General features: G+C 34.2%; 2 protein-coding genes across 2 annotated transcripts; both read right to left on the reverse strand.

The window, feature by feature from the left end:
- Positions 1–10,535: 10,535 nt before the first annotated feature.
- LOC132613363 (beta-amyrin 16-alpha-hydroxylase CYP87D16-like) lies at positions 10,536–14,892 on the reverse strand. The gene is made up of 9 exons (XM_060327376.1): positions 14,645–14,892; positions 13,451–13,760; positions 12,696–12,845; positions 11,929–12,186; positions 11,745–11,834; positions 11,504–11,582; positions 11,307–11,413; positions 11,087–11,214; positions 10,536–10,629 (listed from the first exon to the last, which is right to left on the reverse strand). The coding sequence occupies exons 1-9, from the start codon at positions 14,890–14,892 to the stop codon at positions 10,536–10,538; spliced, it is 1,464 nt and encodes a 487-aa protein (XP_060183359.1).
- A 1,752-nt stretch (positions 14,893–16,644) lies between these two features.
- On the reverse strand, positions 16,645–19,090 carry LOC132615550 (bifunctional phosphatase IMPL2, chloroplastic-like). Its single transcript, XM_060330153.1, has 2 exons — positions 18,774–19,090; positions 16,645–17,782 (listed from the first exon to the last, which is right to left on the reverse strand). The coding sequence occupies exon 2, from the start codon at positions 17,730–17,732 to the stop codon at positions 16,869–16,871; it is 864 nt and encodes a 287-aa protein (XP_060186136.1). The 5' UTR covers positions 17,733–17,782; positions 18,774–19,090; the 3' UTR covers positions 16,645–16,868.
- Between the last annotated feature and the right edge of the window lie 946 nt (positions 19,091–20,036).

Below are 20,036 nucleotides of genomic sequence, written 5' to 3' on the forward strand. Positions count from 1 at the left end.
GACCTACAGCCATCAATAAGATCAATTTGGAAGGTACACCTGGAACCATATTGAGTTTAATATTTGTACACGTATGCTATATTTTGTGGGGATGAAATTTATACGTATGGTGAAAACGTAGTACCGAGGCACTAATGTTTTCTGTTAATTAGTACTGAAGCCCTTGGTACCTCCTCCGCCGCTTCCTTGCTTTTCGAAGCATCATTAATTTCCGGAAGGTCCTCAATAACAATGGGTTTTTCAATACTGGCCCGCATGTTCTTTGGGTTCGCTTCTTCTTCAACAACTATAGGTTCTTCAACTATTTTCTCATCGTCACCCAACACATCTTCTTTCACCAACGCCTCTTCCCCAATTGTTTTGCCACTCCTAGTAGTAATTGCATTGCATTTATGTTCACCATCATTCCTTGGATTTGCAACTGTATCACTAGGGAGCGAGCCTTTTTGCCTTTGGTTTAGGATAGCCGAGATTTGGCCAAGTTGAGACTCCGATTGTTTAATGGAGGTGGAGTATGAACTCACAACTTGACCCATTAATTTAACCTCATCTCTAGTCTCCTTGCAAAAGGTGTCGGTGGATTCCACTTTCTTCAACACCCTTGACAACATATCTTCAATTTTTGAACTAGCGGGATCGCTAGTGGGCGGTTGACTAGAGCTTGGTTGATTTCCCTTTGGAGGGACATACGGATTTGAGCTCCGATGATTGTTGTAATTGTTGTTGTAACCCCCTTGATTGTTGTCACGATTATCTCTCCAATTAGAGTGACCTTGTTCTTTGTTCCAACCTTGATTCCCTTGACCTTGCCGCCAAGATCCTTGACTCGGACCTTGGTAGTTCGGACGGGAACCCTCTCTTAGATTGTTGACATAACTTGCCTCCTCATCATACATTTGGAAACATTGCTCATCCGGAGAACCCCCTTCACAAGATTCTACCGCATTCACTTTTTTGCTTCCGCCACCCATGACATGTTTTGTAAGAAGGTCCATTTGGGTGACAAGTTTGGCCATGGACTCATCTCTCTCTTCCTCTTTCTTAATCATCTCACGAGTGAGCACATTTTTGAAGGAATTTCCTCCACCTACTTCTGAATCCCTAGTGTGCCATGCTTCATTAGTCTCGGTCAATTTATCCAACAATTCACAAACGGTGACATAAGAATTATCCATAATAGACCCCTCTGCAATGTTTTTCGCCACTGATTTGTTGACCGAATCTAAAGACCTATAAAATATTTGTAGAAGCACACTATCGGGCAACCCATGCTTGGGACAGCTTTTCACTTTCTTTTTAAAACGAATCCAAGTTTCATGGAGAGCCTCATCAGGAAGTTGACGAAAGTTGTTGATTTTGTCACGGAGTTGTAACATCCGTGATGGAGGGAAGAACTTCTTGAGGAATACTTCGGTCAATTCCTCCCAAGTAGTGATGGATCTGGACGGAAGATCATTTAACCAAGTCGTGGCTTCCCCCGTTAGGGAGTACGGGAAAAGTCGTAGCTTGACTGCTTCAATTGAGACGCCCGGATGCACATTGGTAGAACAGACCCTAAGAAAGTTCCTAAGGTGCCTATTCGGGTCATCTTTAAGTAGACCACCAAACAGGCCCTTAGTGTTGAGCAGGTGCAGCATTGTGTTGGTCACGTGGAAACTCGAGTTTCCAATTAGAGGCGGGGCTGAATTGCGGTTGCATAGCCTGCCCCCGCAGCTTCTTCACCGACCGCTACTGGTGGATTTTGGATGGGATTACCAGCCTCATCCATATTACCTGCACAACACACAACAACAAAACGGAAATAAGAAAAGAAATAAAAACTAAAAGTAAAGTTTTACACTAGTTAGTAAATTTCTAGACTGTATTCCCCGGCAACGGCGCCAAAATTTGATACGCCCAAATTACACCTTTAATATCAGGAGTAAGCGGTCGTTGTCAAATATAGAACCCAACGAGGTTGGGGTCGAATCCCACAGAGAATACAATGAAGAAATATACTAGTCAAGTGTAACGCCCGACTATTAGTCTATATTTCAAGGGAGAGGGGAATATAATAGTAGGTTGGTTGTTGTTTGTTCATTAAAGACTAAGAATGGTTAAGAGATGTAAACTATTGGTGAATGGGACCAAGGTTGTGGTTCCAATGGAAAGTAATGCGCTTGGGTATCAATTCAACTTATTCATATGCCTAGATGCATTAAGCCAAGGGTTACTCGAGTCTTGCTAAAAGTTTTCCAACCAAATTAGCAAATTTCATCCTAGGCTTTTTCAAGCCCTAGAATGTTTTATAAGATAATACCCATTTAGCCTCAACTAGATTTCCTATTCCTAGAATGTTTTATAAGAGAACACCAATTTAGCCTCAAGCTATTAGATGGATTTAATGACCCAAATTGTTGCTATTAACTCTTTTCCTAACCTCTACTTTCTTTTCCAAGCAAAGTAATGGTATTAAGGCACAAGTAATGTTGTACACCATCACAAGACATTAATGCTTGAAGAGTTAATAGAAAACACCATTAGCATACAAATGAGGTATGACTATGAATCCCAATCACATAACTAACACATTTGGTCTCACAACCTTAGCTAAAGAGATTAGCTACTAATTTACATTAAAGGTAAAGCAATAATGTAAAGTGTATTCATAAAGCTTACAAAGTATTGAATGGAGAAGATGACAAAAGCAAAAGAATCTCCTAAAAGCTTCACCAACCAATAATAAATGAGCTCCACAAAAAGACAACTTAAAAATCTATAGAATAATGAGTCCAAAACCCTAGAAAATCTATTTATAGAATGTCCAAAACGGGAACAATTTCCAGACAAAAATACCCCTGCGCATCTGGTACGAATCGCACTTGGTGTCGCATGTGCAACCTGCGAGTCGAAGGTTGCACCAAATCTTCGCAGGTACTGCATCTTCAATCAGCTGTGGTGCAGCATCTGCCACATCAGGTGCGACTCGCATGTACCACATGCGACTCGCATGTGGTGCTCGTATGTATTGCACCACTGTCTTCCTTTTTAGCCATCTCTGTCAATAGATGCTGCAGCACCTGCGACTCGCATGCAGTACATGCGATTCGCATGTGATGTTCTGGTTCATTTCAGCTGGTTTTTGCTTCATTTTGCCTCAAGTCGCTTCCAGCACATGTTATTCTACAAATTAACACAAAAACACGAGAAACAACATCAAAAGTACTTGGGGATTTACAAAAGACTAAGCAGTTGGCGTCAAATGTGCCGTAATTTCACGGCACATCATTACCCTTAGTAGAATTTTATCATTAATGGTGATGACACATAAATAGAGTAAACATTTAATGAAGTGAGACTATAACTTAGACATAAACAAGTGTAAAGTTAGTCAAATACGCCTCCTAATTAATATATCTTAAGGGGTGTGTAAAACAACAAGAAAAAGGATAGATAATTTGAGACTGAGGGAGTATTATGTAGCTTAATGTTTCCACAATGTACTTTTTTTTTTTTGACAAAAAACATTTTAATATTCATGAGAAATCCTCAGCTAGTTATTTAATAAGATTGAAACAAACAAAAAGGAAGTCACAATTATTCATAAATGGGATTTTACACAAAAATGGTAATGATTTTTTCTTTATTGATTTTTGTGAGAGATCTTGAAGTGAAATCCATTTGGAAACCTTATAATTGGTGCTCGAATAATTTTGCCTCCCTTCACCATTGTCCATCTGCAAAGTTCATGTTAAAAAAGACAACACGATAATTAAACCCCCACCAGATCATTTTCCTTTAATTAAATCACCTGACCCGATGACCCATAACACATGACCCAATTTCCATTTTAAGAGAACTCATCCCGTTAATTAAATCACCCGACCATAGCCCATAACGCATAATCCATAACCCATATGACCTCATTTTCATTTGAAAAATACATCGTTTAATTAAATCACCCGACCCATAACCCATGACCCATAACCCACGACCCAATTTTCAGTTAAACAAACTCATCCGCAAATCAAACGCACCGATCTTTACACGAGAATAAAACCTAACTCTGCCTCACTCTTCAAGTTCATTAGTAAGTATTTGTTCTCTTCATTCAAGTATATGAATTAGTATACATTAATGTTTCTATCAACTGAATTTTGTTTGAAAACAGTTTTGGAAGAAATTTTTTTCATGTGGTGTTGCTTTCAATGATGGATTGTGATGTTTTTATGCGTGAATACAATATAGCTACGAGCAGTAAATTGAATACAAAATATAGTTACGGATTGGTATTTATTTAAAGTGAGTTATTATACATAAATGACTCTTGTAGTTAGCTACACCATACAAAATTCTAGGGGTGGGCGTTCGTTTCTTCGGTTCGGTTTTCTCATACATCGGTTCGGCTATTTCGGGTTCGGTGTTTTGAACGTGGACACCAAACACTGAACCAAACTAGTTCGGTTCGGTTCTTTCGATTTCGGTTTTTTGAAGTTTGGTTCGGTTCGGTTTTGGTTTTTTCAATTCGGTGTTTTCAATTCAAGCGTTCAGCACCACAGTTTCAGCAGCAGCAGCACACCTGAAACTGTGGCAGCAGCAGCACAGTTAGCGGCAGCAGCAGCACAACAACAAGTTGTCTTAAAAGAAAAATATGCATGGATCGAAGAATTTTGATTAAGGTTCTCAATTTCAGTTCAAATCTCTACCTTCAAACATCTAATTTAAGCAAATAAACTTTTTTCAGTACGAAATATCTACTTAAAGTAGAACAGTTCAGCGGCAACAGCAGCAGCACAACAACCAAACGAGCAACAAAGTGAACAAACAACGTACAAGACAAAAACAAGCAACACAAACAACATAACGATCCATCGCCTCACATAACAATCATAATTAAGTCCGAAATTTACCAAACATCCATCGTCTCACATAGCTAAATTTTAGCTCCAAATACAAAACATAAGTTGTAACACTAAGTGTTAAATCCATTGTCTCACATAATAATCATAATTAAGTCCGAAATTTACCAAAATCAAAACATAAGCTTAAAGTTGAAGGTGAATCCGCCTATCTTCAAGACATCTCTCAATATGCTTCATTAAGCTAGATGTGCCATTTGCTCTATTACAATTAAGTATCGCACCGCATGTTAAGCACCTAGCTTTACGCCCTTCTTCATTGTCTTGAACCATCACAAAATGTTCCCAAACTTGTGAGCGAGCTCTAGAAGGCATGGTTGAACTTGAAAATAACAAAAAATAGATGAAACCAAAAGTTAGAAACTTAGAATATAACTTTCAAGATAAAAGAACAAAACTACAAAATAAAGTATTGAACTTACCACTAGTAACAAAGAAGCAAATTGCAATCATACATCAACAATGCAAGGATCTCTTCCACTATTTGCCATGTCTAAAGATAATTTAATTAAATATGTCATACAACATAAAAAAGTATCTTATTTTTTCACTAAAACACATAAAAAAATACAAAATCTTACCAAGTTCAAGTTCCTCAAGATGATCCAAACTTTCTTCCACACTAACAGATTTAGTCTCTTTCCGAAGCCAATCTTGAACACAAATAAGAGATTGCACACATTTAGGAGTCAACGAACTTCTAAACGAATCAAGTACACGACCACCGGTACTAAATGCACATTCCGATGCCACACTAGAAATCGGAATAGCCAACACATCACGAGCCAACTCTGAAAGAACAGGAAATCTAGGAGCATTAACTTTCCACCAACCTAAGATACTAAACTCAACGGCGGTTTCACTTTTATCTATTGGCTCTTGTTCTTCACCAATGTATTTATCCAACTCGGATTTAGCACACCCACTTCCAGAATCTTCCTTTTGTTTCTTCAAGTGAAGCTTAGTTCTCAAAGCATTTGATTTCACACTTGAAGAGGACCCGGAACTAGAAGTTTCATCAGATGTATCATGAGATGAAGTAGATAGAGAAGGAGACAATTGATGATGAGATGCCCTTGAATAATTTTTAAGATACTCTCCAAACAAAGATTTCATATAATCGTACACTCCTTCGCTTACTTTCTTTCCAACTTCCTCCCCAAATAGCTCTTCAAGTGCAAAGCTAACATACACAAACTTAGTGCGAGGATCCAATACGGAAGAAATAAAAATCATTTTGTTCATCTTTTCAGGATCACCCCAATACTTCCTAAACTTTTCTCTCATCCGCTCAGCCATTCTACTCAAACTAAGATCTTCACTTGCTACACACGCTTTCAAATATGCATCAAGCTCACATATATCCTAAAAATGAACATTAGAAGTAACATAATGTGAACCTGAAGCTTTACAGTGAGCTCGTAAAATCTTTCAAGAAACTTTATCACATTCCTTACATTCACCCAATCATCACATTCAAGCGTACCTGCGACACTTCCATCTTCACAAACATGAGTAGCAAGATAAGTTTTAAAATTCTCATCAAAAAAATCAAACCTATCAAATGCCTTCTCAAAATTTTGTGTCGTGTTCAACATCGCGTAGGTGGAATTCCACCTAGTAGGCACATCTAGAATTAATGTTTTAGCACATCCCACCTTTTGAACTTCACAACATTTCTTAAAGCTTTTTGTTCTTGTCGAAGATCCTCTAACATACCTTACCATTTGCCTAACACGTTTAACAGAAGCATCAATTTCCTTCAAACCTTCTTGCACAATTAGATTAAGTATGTGAGCCATACACCTCACGTGAAGATGCTTACCATCCATTATATTAGTTCCCCACATATTTAACTGTTTAGACAATTCTCTAACTGTAACATCGTTTGAAGAAGCATTATCAGCAGTAATAGTAAATACCTTGTCCAAGTTCCAATGAAGCAGGCAATTACTAATAGTCTCTGCCATGTGCTCACCCTTATGACTAGTGACAGGTGATAAGTTGGTATTTTACCAACTTATCTCTTCTTTAATCTTATAGTTTTGCTATATTTGCTTGAGAAAATAGTGTATTTAATATCATTTACATCTATTTTACAGGTTTATGTGATTTAGAAGTGATCGGAAGAAACCAAGTGAAAATAAAGTCAAAAAGAGATCAAATTGGACAAAACTGCACAGTTTTGCAAAACTGTCAAAAGTGGACAGTTTTGCAAAAACGGGACAGATTTGCAAAAAACGGGCAGAACTGCAAAAACGAAAATCTGGGGCATATTTTGTCATTTTTTGGACTTGGAAAAATTGGGAAACATAAAAGGAAGACTAGGGGGCAAAACATTTTCATCTTTGGCATAACACATAAACTTGGAGGCTAGGGTTTTATCACCAACACCATTGGAGGAGAAGATTGGAAGCACTTTAATGAGATATTTCTTAATCCTTTCTTCAATTCCTTGTTTTGTATTGAATATTTATGTGTGTAGTATTTCATTTCAATACTTGAACCTTGTTTATGGAAGTATACATTATTTAAGTTTGGATTGAATCTCTTGTTTTGCTTATGTGTTGAATGATTTTATTCCTAATGAAGTGGGTTATTGTTTCTTAAATTAATCTCATTTTGAATGATTCTTAAGGGAGTACCTAACCCTAAGACTTGCCCATTTATTTCGATTTAAACTTGGAAGAGGCAAACTCGGGATTGGGAAAGATTAATTAACAAGAATTTGGGGCGTTAACCTCATCTAATGGAAATCGACCTAGGGATAGGCGACACCACTTGTAGCCATATTCGGGTGTTCTTAATGCTCCTAATTGCTTTAGGGGTATTCAATTAGGTAGTCTAGTTAGTCTTCGGAAGAAGCTAATTTAGAGTCATTATCCGAGGCTAAGTAATATAAACTCACCATTATTTGTAAATCATGAAGTACATTGGATCGTTACTTGAGCGTAGTTTCCCTTGTATCCATGCTTGTGGCCATTGATCATTTTACTTGCTTTCTAGGTTAGTTTACATTTTTGCATTAGTTATACTTTTCTCCAAAAACCAAAATATTATCTATTGTTTGGCATAGCTATTATTGGTGATAATTCCTACTTTTCCTAATCGCCTATTTATTGTTCTCTGTGGGATTCGACCCCGACTCATAGTTGGGTAAATTATATTTGCATACGACCGTGCCCATTCTAATTAATAGGGTGGATTTGGACGTTATCAACAGGGCAAAAATTCAGTATTTTTTTATGCAACTTCCAATCTTTATCAATAAAGTGAGCAGTCAAACACATATAATTAATTTTTTGCAATGATGTCCATGTGTCTGTGGTAAGGCAAACTTTTGAATGTGCTTCTCTAAAAGACTTCTTCAAATTTTGTCTCAGTTCATTGTAACGTTCATAACAATCCCTTGTTATTGTTCTACGGGAAGGAATTTGAAACAGAGGTTGGGCTAGACTCATAAACTTCTTGAAGCCTTCCTTTTCTACAAAGCTAAATGGTAGTTCATCAATAATTATCATCTCAACTAAAGCCCTCTTAATTAATTGTTGATCAAATTCCCAATGGTCCTCTATTTCATTCTTATCCTTAGATGGAAAATGTATCTTTTTCTGAGTGGGAGGTTTAATAAGGGATTTATATGCGTTGCACCTCGCTAAATGTTGTCTCAATCCCGTTGTCCCATTTACAGTTGCAGCAGCAAGATCTTTTTTACAATACTTACACTTCGCTCTATCAATTTCCTGTACAACAATCTTCTCAAAATGACCCCAAACAACAGATCTAGATTGCATTTCTTTTATTTTCTTTGTTACCTGGGTGTCAAGTGAGTTATCATTGTTCTCAGTATCATTTGTATTAGGCATGCTACCAGTTGAATCGACAACACTTAATTTAGTTTCATCCGCCATCTACGAAAATTAAAGAGAAAATATAAGACACTGTATTTGTAGGCCAGCACGTTAAAAACCAAAAGCTCAACGAAAAATAACAGCACAACCACCCAGCCGCCGCCGAGCTTGGAAGAGCAAACTTTGAGCTCTGAAGCTCTGAGAAGTGAAATTAGGGATATGTTACTTAGATGTCTGATGAATGATGATTGATACAAAAAAATGAAGTAGGCTTGGGTTATTTTCTTTTGGGCTTAAATTAAATAGGGCATGGGCTTGGACTATTTAATATTTTTGGGCTAATACATAATATTTCGGTTTAAACCGAAAACCCGAATACTAAACCCCGAACACCGAACCGAATCCCGAAATTTTTGAAAATTGAAACCGAACCCGAACCGAAAACCCGAATTAATTCGGTTCAGTCCGATTTTTTGGGTTTCGGTATTTATGCCCAGTCCTACAAAATTCTATTTTTTTTATTTGTATCAGAGCTATTTCATAGCATCTATGAATACTTGCTTGAATTGGAAAGAAAAATTTGGACATTTATAAATAATTTTTTATAGGTTTGCTAAGAATGTAATAATAGTTAGTAAAAAGAAAATTATGCAAAAATTATATTATTTCTTAGGAGTGATTTTAGGAGATTAAAAATAAAGCTACTTATTGGTATCAAAGCTAGAATATTAACTGTGGATCCGGTTATATTATAATAATAATAATAATAATAATAATAATAATAATAACTTTAGTAATATTTTTGGCCTTTTTCCTATTTTTTCATTTACACGAGTCACTTCTTTAACTCTCTTCATTAGTTCATGGAACGTTGTAATCAGTATTGTTAGTTTAGTTTTTCAGTTATACATTTTTTTGTATTCCAAGCTAATTAATTCATGGAATATTACTTTACTCTTTCGGTTATGTTCATTTTTATATTCCAAGCATAGAGAAAAAAATAGAAAGCATCAATAACATAGTTATATCATGTTTGATAGTGTTTTTGGAGAAGCAATAGGTTTTTGGAAATTGTTAGAATTGTCAGCGATGAGAGCAACAAAGTTGTTGAATTACATTCTCATTTTGGAATGGAGGGAGTATGAATCTTTGATTGTTTGAAAACATGAATTTATGGCTGTTTGAAAAACTATTCGCTTGTTTAGCCAAGATTTTTGAGATGACAAAAGTTTTTTTTTTTTCAAACATTGCAGCACTGGACTTTTATACAAGAGTAACATACTACGTACTTTTGTGTTCTAAACAACATTAATTAATACAAGAACAATACTCCTTCATCTCAAATTGTCTGTCATGATTACTAAAAATAGTTGTTTCAAATTATTTGTCGTTTTAGAAATTCAAGCCGTAATTAATTATTTTTTTCCATTTAACCTTTAGTAGAATTTTATCATTAATAGTGATGATACATAAATAGAGTAAACATTTAATGAAGCGAGACTATAACTTAGACATAAACAAGTGTAATGTTAGTAAAATGCCCCTCCTAATTAATATATCTTAAGGGGCGTGTAAAACAAAAAGAAAAAGGACAGATAATTTGAGACGGAGGAAGTATTATGTAGCTTAATTTTTCCACAATGTGATTTTTTTTTTTTTGACAAAAAGCATTTTAATATTCATGAGAAATCCTCAGCTAGTTATTTAATAATATTGAAACAAACAAAAAGGAAATCACAATTATTCATAAATGGGATTTTACACAAAAATGGTAATGATATTATCTTTATTGATTCTTGTGAGAAATGTTGAAGTGAAATCCATCTGGAAACCTTATAATTGGTGCTCTAGTAATTTTGCCTCCCTTCACCATTGTCCATCTGCAAAGTTCACGTTAAAAAAGACAACACGATAAGAAATTCATATGAAAAAAGAGTTTAAATTATATGCAACGAGAATAAATAATATTCACAATTTAAGTCATTTTTTATAAGATAATTATAGGTAAATTTTTATGATAAACATTAATTATTAACTTGATACAATTGGTAATGAACATGATATGTTATGATAGGTTAAACAATATACTCTACATTATTGGTGTAAAATATCTTTCTATTGTTTTTGATTTTCAATTGGGTGTCTAGTAACCGCTTTAAGCCTCGACAAATTCAAATTCATGCAGAGAAGTTCCACTTTGGGAGTAAGCGCTTCCTATCAAAGACGACTCCACCAAAGTATCTTTACATTGCAGTATATGTAACTTAGATAATGTAAAAATATATACACTCTCAGTATGTATAACTTAAATTCGTAATAAAAACTGTAATTAAGTACCTATATTTAGTGACTAAGACATGTAGGAAGGTTGCTAAGAAGACCCTGCTATATTCTGCCCCAGCACATTGCTTCATCCCAGATCCAAATGGCATGAAATTCTTAACTACACAACTTGGTTGAATTTCCTTTTTAAAAAAAAAAAAAAACAATTAGGTAGTTAATATAGGAGTTCATATTAGAATTTTGCTAGTTGTTAAATAATATGTTTTATATATACCTTCCACCTCCATGGATTAAATGAAAGGGGATCCTCAAATTGAGCTGAGTTCAAATGATGAGCAGCTGTGGCAATCATAATTACCCATCCTTTTGGAATTGTATATCCTAAATAATAATTAAACAAACAAAAAAATTATCCAAGTTTCCAGTTTTGACAAACACACCTTAAACTTTAAAATTTTCTTCAATCTCTACCATTAACTGGAATATCCTTTAATGCTCGACGGAATAGTCCAGGTGCAATATTTCCCAACCTCAGGACTTCATTGATAACCTATAGAATATATACATATGATAAAATAAGAAAAAAGAAAATTGGCCACATTATAGTTACATGAATGTTGGCTTATGTCAAATTAAAGTAATTATCTTATAAATAATATGATAGTGTAAAATCCTTTATATAGTCTAGTTTGTTAATGAGTGTAGAAGAGACCTGAAGTGTAAATGTCATGGATTTATAGTCATTCCAAGTGAGAGGGGCATCCAAATTCTCTTTATTCTTCAAAATTGTCTCATGTTCAACCTAGATTGAGGATATATAACATATGGTAATTAGAAATAATGTTCATGTATTAGATATAGGAAGTAAATAATTAGACAAAGATTAAGATACGGACTATCAATTCCTCCAAGACAACAGGATGTTCAGCAAGCAACTTGAAAGACAAAGCCAATGTAGTTGAAATAGAGTCAGATGTGACAAATAACAAACCAAACATCATTTGAACTATATAATCCTCTGTTAGAAATTTTTGAGAATCCATGTCTCTCAGCAGATGATCGACTAAGTCTTCCTCTCCTTCGCGTTTTACTGCAGATGAACTGAGCCTCTTTTTCAGAACGTCTCTCATTGTTTCGCGCACTTTCTTATGAATCTGCATTAATTTTGTTGAGCCCCTTAGAGTTAGCTGGTAAGCTTTAAGTGTTGAAAAACATTTTAATGCTGAAACAAATTTTTTAATAAGCAGTTACATATTTGGATAAAACTTAGAAGTGTTAAAGCTGATGATAAACACTTGATGTGTTTGATAAAAAAAAATGTTGATAAGTTGTTTAAAATGACTAAATAGATAATTTTTAGTGAAATTTAGCCGAGTAAAATCATTGTACCATCAGTACGGGGTACATAGTATACAGAATATATACTGAATATAGAATTATTATACACTTATTATTCACTTGATATAACACTTGATATACATCACTTGCGCCGGTTACAAAGGGTTATATCTAGATGAGCGGATACATTTTTAGCCGCCCGGCTAAAACTGTAAACGTCCCTCATTTTTGTGCGTGTGACTAATTCCAGTGTTGATAATTTAACAAGGAGAAGCAGATAAAATTGAATTGAAAGATGTATACTATATGATATTGGATTATATACCTGCAAACATTTATGATGAGCAGTTCCAGGAAGATTAACAGGGAAAGACATTAAGCCTTCTACTAAGTCCCTGAACATGTCACTGATATTGAAGGGTGCATTCTCAAGATCACCACTGAAAATTTGCTTTGCAGCAAAATCAACTGTCATCTGCCATTTCCCAAAAGAAAAAAAAAATTGTAAATACCTATTTTCACGTAAGAACTCCAAAAGCCAATAAGTGTTTAATTTGTATTTACACTAATATATTGCATGGTTAAAAAACAACTAGTATTGTGTTCGAAAAATGTTCAGTTTGGTAGATTTTAAATAGTCCTTTAAATATACTCTTAAGTATTTTGGTCCTCTAAGGTTGTCAAAATTGAGCATTTTTGGTCTCCGACAAGAATTTAACCAGAAAACACTAGGAAAGTCCTGTCAATCAGAAACTGCAACACCAAAACTGCAACAGATAATAAAAAATAGACCAAAAACCCCACAAAAAAACTGTACTCCAGAAATAGAAAAAAGTAGCAAAAACCCCACCTCCAAAATTATTTTCCATCAAAGCAAAAATTTCACAGTTCTCGTTATCTGATGAAGACAAAAGTGCTCATTTTTTTTTATAAATATAATGGACCAAAACTGCTCAAAAGTATGTTTAAGAGACTATTTTAGGCCTACCCTAAAGATAAAAGGACCATTTCTGTCATTTCTTGGCAAAATATCAAAAATATATAAGTAGATAGATGCAATTAGTGGCTGAGAATGTTTACTTTAATTGCTGCACTTTTTACTTCAAGAGAATCCTGGCCTGACCACTTTTCAAGAGTCAACTTAATAAAATTTTCCATTTGAGGAAGTAACTTATCCTTAAGTGCCTCCACACCAAAATGATTAAGAGTAAAATGCCTTGTATATTTTCTTGAAGAATGAGTATTTTGTTCAAATACTTCAGCAAAAGTGTCCAATGACCATGTCTCCACCAATTTTCCATCTTGTTTAAGAATGAAATTGTTGAATTCAGGATCTGCACTTATAATCACTGGCCTCCCTGCTACATTTGTCTTAAACATCTGTCCATATCTGAAATGATTAAGTAGAAATATAATTTGTCATGAACTACTTCAATACAATAACAATTAACATATTATTTGGATCATGTTTGAATTTTTTTTTTTTTTTAAATGAGCAACCCGGTGCACAAAGCATTTCGTGTTAGCAGAGTTCAGGAAAGGGCCGCACCTCAAGTGTTTGAAATTAATTAAATAAAGAGTTTAAGTCATATAGGCTTACAACATAAGGAATTGTTTATGCTATTTATTGGATTTTTAGTTATACATAATGAAAATGTAATGATTTTTTACTTCGTCGGCATAATTTAACTTGTTACAGTACCAGGTGATTTCCCATTTATTTTAGTTAGAAATAGATGTTTATTTATTAAATAGAGTTACCTATATTTATGTAAATATTATATTTCCTTCTATCAATTTATGTGACGTACTTTGTTTTTAGTCTGTTCCAAAAAAAAATATCACATTTCTAAATTCGAAAATAATTAACTTTACATTTCTCATTTTACACTTAATGAGAATCTTCTATAACCACACAAATGTTATGATATGTTCAAGACCATAAATTTCAAAAGTTTTAGCCACACAAATGCTATGACTTGTTTAAGACCACAAGTTTCAAAAAGTCTTTATTTCTTTCTTAATTTGTGCTTATTCAAATTATGACGCATAACTTGGAACATATGGAGTATTACCCTAACTAACCTGATTGTGTAAAATGTTTCTTGCACTATCAGTATGTTGAACATAAACTTATGTTTATTACCTTTAAGTGACGTGATTGCGTAAGTACTTTGTTACACTACTAGTACATGTATAGAACTTTTAACCGAACAATAAAAATAGGGAGCATGATCTACAAGTCTTTAACACCTTGAAGTGGAGAATACTTACCTTTTAATTCTATTTTTCAAGAATGGAGGAAGGTCTAATGAGTGACTTGGAAGGATCAATTGAAGAGTTTCCCCAATGAGAGGGAATCCCATGGAACCTGGAGGAAGAACACCATTGCATTTTGGATTTCTCCATCTATAAATCCATCGAGTAAGATAAATAGTTAAAAGTGTTACCACAAAATACCCAACTCCCAATAAATTTTTCTTTCTTATTTCTTCTAGGAAGGAGGTGAATATAGTGTCCATCGTCATCAAATTTTACTACAGTGAACTTAAATCTGCTTAAAGAACGAGAAATAAAAGAGATAGAAATGAAGTTTTTCACTATCTAATCAATCTTGTATATTGCAATATATAGGCCATGGGTTGCTCCAAAAGATACTTCACAATAGCTTGTAAAGACAAAATTTGTGGTGATTACTCCATAGATTTTATAAAATAAATTGTTGTTATGTTGACAGCAAGAGGTAAAAAACAGTTTGGAGCATTCAGAATGGAAGAAAACGACATTGGATCGCATCTAAACTTGTTTTCTTTTTAGCCAACAAATAATAGGCTTATTCCTTCTTTCATATGCTGGAATTTTATTTTGTCACCATACATGACTATTCAATATTCTGAATCCATTGGTTCCATAAATCTGAATTCATGTCGCACAAGTCTCATTAAAGAAAAAACGTTCCTTATCAAAAAAAAATTCATTCCAACTGCTCGAACTCAAGACCTTTGAGGAAATTTCAACTTTAAACAAGATGGATGAATTTTTACCCCTTACATAACGGTAAGACTAGTTTAATCATTTGAGTTTTCAAATGACATTAAATTTTTCAAAATTTGTATGCTAAATACTTATTTTAAACTGCATATTATGGATCTTTATAAAGCAAGTTTTCGCGCACAAACATGCATGTGTTCCGACTAAAAATGCTGTATATGGTTGATGTTATTATCTCGTGACATACAAATGGATATGTAGCTGAAACAGATACTATAAATCAAACTAATTGATAAGCTGATAGAAAGAAGATTGATCATGTTACTTATGCACTACCCTTTGATTGTGGACAAAATTAATGTTATTATAATAGACTTTGTTGTTATGTAGTGATTGTATTAACAATTTCTAGTGAGTCTTGTGATAGACCTAAGGTCTGATTAAGACTCGGTAATGACACATAAACTATGGTTTAAAGTAATCGTTAATTGCGATCATGTGACTTAGACGTAGACTGCGCGCTAGAATGGCAGGTCCATTATACAGAGAAAATTTTGTTGAAATTCGAAAAAGGTGTTTTCACACCGACATTCCGTGGAAATTTGTGCTATAAAACATGATTTTCCCACCTCATTCCCATCGAACCAGTTCATTGGGAAAACGCATGGTGAAAAACAGGTTCCTATTGAAACGCTGAGAAACTTCATAATTTTTTCATGTGAAAGCACTGCTATTTAGGTTTTTCCCGCCGATATTCAGTGGGAAATAGGTATGAAACATTTTTAAGTGAAAAATTTAGCGCGAAAATAGAGGATTTTCGGTAGTGAGAGAACTAATTGGAAAAAATCAAATGCTAATTGAATAGAACTGTAACAAACCAACTACTATGAGTCTATGATAGTTCAGAAATAATCTGTTGTGAGTGAGAAGCAGCAACAACCTTGAAACCATCTCGCGGAACTGAAGACCCGGAGAAGGTTGCCAAGAAAGTTGATTCCTTGCCAATCCGATATGATACCTCCAGCACCCTCCACTATAGGAACTAACCCGAGAAGACCATAAGGCTCAACAGCACAATCGACGACTACTTGCAACATACTGGCAGCTAGCTCAGAGTAAGCAATGCAGTTTCCGTCGAAGAAAGTTTCTCCCACCTTGTACGCCAATACGTGTATTTGGCATCTCTATTGTAATCGGGGTCCTTGAACATATGCTTGCTATAGATGTACTCCGACAATGAAAAGCGGAGAGTACTAAGATAAAAGACTAAAAAAGGCTAAACATTGGTAGTAATATTTTGTCTTAAACAGGCTGTATAATCACACCATGAATGATGTTTCATTTTGTTAGTGAAACTCACAATGAGTACTTAACTTGGGAAAATAAATAAAAAAGAGTACTTAACTAGCTTTCTCTACGCATCCAGCCTACTTCATGAACAAAAAAACCATAGAACTAATTGAAAAAAGATTCAACTTATTGAACAGAACTGTAACTGATTAAACTACTATGATAGTTCAGAAATAATCTGTTGGTGAGTTGTTAAGTCAGAAGCAGCAACAACCTTGAAAGAATCTCGCGGAACCGAAGATGTTGCAGAAGGCTGCCAAGAAAGTTGATTCCCTTGCCAATCAGTTATGATTCCTCCAGCACCTTCCACTACAGGAACTAATCCAAGAAGACCATAGGGCTCGACAGCACAATCAACGACCACTTGCAACATACCAGCAGCTAACTCAGAGTAAGCAATGCAGTTTCCGTTGAAGAAAGTTTCTCCCACCTTGTACGCCAACCTGTTGTATGTGTATTTGGCATCTTTGTTGTAACCGGGGTCCTTGATGTCAACATATGCTTGCTCTAGGTGCTCACTTGCTCGTGTCTTCACAAGGTCTCCGTTTCTAGTAGTCTTCCCCCTCCTCCCAATGGTTTTGATCCCCGTAATGGGATTACTGATGCAACCAATTACCGGTTTACCATTGTGAACTATAGCTACAGACATGCCAAATGTGGGCAAGAGCCGCTCTTCTACACCATTAATAAGGTCCAAAACCCAAACAAACTCAGGAATTGTTGTCCCACTGCAATTGGTCCATCCAGATTGTTTCCCGTATACAATGTGATCAGGTAAATCTTTTAGGATATGTGAAATCATAGCTTTCTCTGCTTCAGCGGCAATGCTCGTCCATGATGGAACATTAGCATCGCGAACCTTGAACACATTGCCACGAGCTAAATAGTGCTTTAAAATGATTGCTCCTGCGGCATCAACCGCCTTGTTGGCAACATCAACAAGACAATCGAGTTCAGTGTCACTAAGGGGAAAAGATTCTTCCTTGCTGGGCATTAACGAGTTGCTTGAATCTGTCAACATGCTGCTTCTATCGACCAAAAGAGTAAGGATTCGCAGAGAAAACTCAAGCCCTGCAAAGTACATTAGACACATTGACATCAATACATTGTACAAATAGCCACACAAAATTATCTCTCCTATGATTAGATACAATTTCTTCTTTACAAATATAATTAGAAATCAACTTTGTAATCTTCATCCATGGATCCTTTATTCATATTTATTCAATAAATCAAAGACTTACTTAAACAAATTAACTCATAACAAGACTTAAACAGAGTACTCATAATCAGACTAAGTAAACTTATATACTCACTAAGTCAATAAAACCAACCAACTTAAACAAATTAACTTGTAACAAAACTTAAACAGACTCATAATCAGATTAAGTGAACTCATAAACCACTAAGTCAAATAAAACCAACTAAATCACAGCTTTGCTCATTGTTCATAATACTACTAGTTTTTGACCAACTTCTATTTCATTTTTATTTTTTTTCAAATAATCCTCTGTTTGTTTGTTTGAGTAATAGCTTTCTTTTTACAAAAAGGGCAAGATTAATTACTCACTCAAATTTCTTTCAAATTCAACAACTTCAATTCCCTTATGCTGCTTCTCATAACATTAGTTTTCGAATTTTCCATAAACAAAGCTCATGCACAAACCGTTTGGCCGTGACAATTATTCACTTTTTTCCCGGATTTGAAAATCAGCGTTCGGCTACGAAATTTCCAAATATACAAGTTGAAGTTGTATTTGAAATTTGAAAAACACCTAAAACCCTGTTTTCACTTTAAGCACATTCAAACAACGAGATATTCTTTGCAAAAAAAATATAACCAAACATAACTCCATCTTCAACTCTAACTTAAAAAATAAAGTGAAAAATATTTGGTTTCTATGGCCAAATGCCTAGTAATTCTTTGAACATTCTGATAAACCCACTGGTTTAGAAACAAACCCGTATCACAATTCAACCACAGTTGCAAAAGAATTAATTACCAAATTAAATTAAATTAAAAAAATACAAAAAAAAGAGGAGGAGGAATAGAGAGACTTACGGTGACAAAAGCGAAAGGGTTTTAGGGGCGACGGAGAGTTCTTCAGAAATTAACGGTATAGCCAGAATTATTATAATAGGAGTATTTAAATAAAGTTACTTAATGAATACCCTTTTCTTATGTGGTTTAGGAAAAAAGAAATAGGGAAATCAGTGGTAAAGTTTACTAATGGGATTTCTCCTAAAAGAAAAAGGAATTATATGGTAATTTGATTTATTTTCATAAATCAATTCTATCATGTAAGGAATATGGAAGAGTAGAATCCAGCAAAGAGAATAGTGTGGTCGTGTTTGCTGATCCTGTTTGGATGGGCTTAAAATAAGCAGTTTATAAGCCAAAAAAATAAATTGGGTAGGCTAACTTATTATTTTTGGCTTATAAGCTGTTTTTAACTTATAAGCTAAGTCAAATGGGCTCTTTTCTAGGCTTATTTTATGCACAAAATGACTTTAAGCTGACCAATCAAATACTCAAAAAAGCTAAAAACAGCTTATAAGCAACTTATAAGTCAATACAAACAGACTCTAATAGCGCTAGGGTTTTTGACCACCGCAGAGTTAAGGCCTCCTTTATTCTTTTCTAACGGGCCACGTCGTGTATGTATTGTTGTATTAATATCTGCTGGATTTCCCTCCTTTTCTTTTCCCAAAATAGCAAATATGGAAGGGAAAAAAAAAGCAATAATCAAAAGATTATTTTTTGTTTTAAGTCAAATCAAGCAAATAAACATTTTTCAAGAGTTAAATGTAGAATATTTCATTCTTTTCACTTTATACTAGATGGCACGGGCTTAACACTTTGGATTATAATGTATTTATGTATATGTAGTTGTGTTTGAATAGTGATAATATATATATATATATATATATATATATATATATATATATATATATATATATATATATATATATATACACACACACACACTATGTTTAAAACACAATTAATATAACATTATAGTTTGTACTCCGTATCTAAAACTTTATTATATTCGTGTTTGCTACGAAAATTTATTAATACTTTTTAAAAGAGAAGACTTGTTTAAAAGAAAATTATTTTCCTCTCTTTGAGATAAAACAATTGCAATATTTAAGCATCAGTTGATACTTTCAATTTTAATTTGATTAATTTAAAGGGGTAAAATACTTATTATTTTTTTATCAAATTTTGATTTGGATAATTCTAATTTAAATTATTAAATTAATTTTACATATTTAAAGGAATTATTTGGTAATTTGATTTATTTTCATAATTTATCAATTC

This window comes from Lycium barbarum, chromosome 10 (genome assembly GCF_019175385.1).
Source record: "Lycium barbarum isolate Lr01 chromosome 10, ASM1917538v2, whole genome shotgun sequence".
In the NCBI taxonomy this organism is placed as follows: domain Eukaryota; kingdom Viridiplantae; phylum Streptophyta; class Magnoliopsida; order Solanales; family Solanaceae; genus Lycium; species Lycium barbarum.

Coding starts and splice junctions, on each gene's coding strand:
- LOC132613363 (XM_060327376.1), bottom strand. CDS start 14,892: ATGGACACTATATTCACCTCCTTCCTAGAAGAAATAAGAAAGAAAAAT. Junction 13,761..14,644: donor TTGAAAAATAGAATTAAAAG/GTAAGTATTCTC, acceptor TAATCATTTCAG/ATATGGACAGATGTTTAAGA. Junction 11,414..11,503: donor AAAGGATATTCCAGTTAATG/GTAGAGATTGAA, acceptor ATTATTATTTAG/GATATACAATTCCAAAAGGA.
- LOC132615550 (XM_060330153.1), bottom strand. CDS start 17,732: ATGTTGACAGATTCAAGCAACTCGTTAATGCCCAGCAAGGAAGAATCT.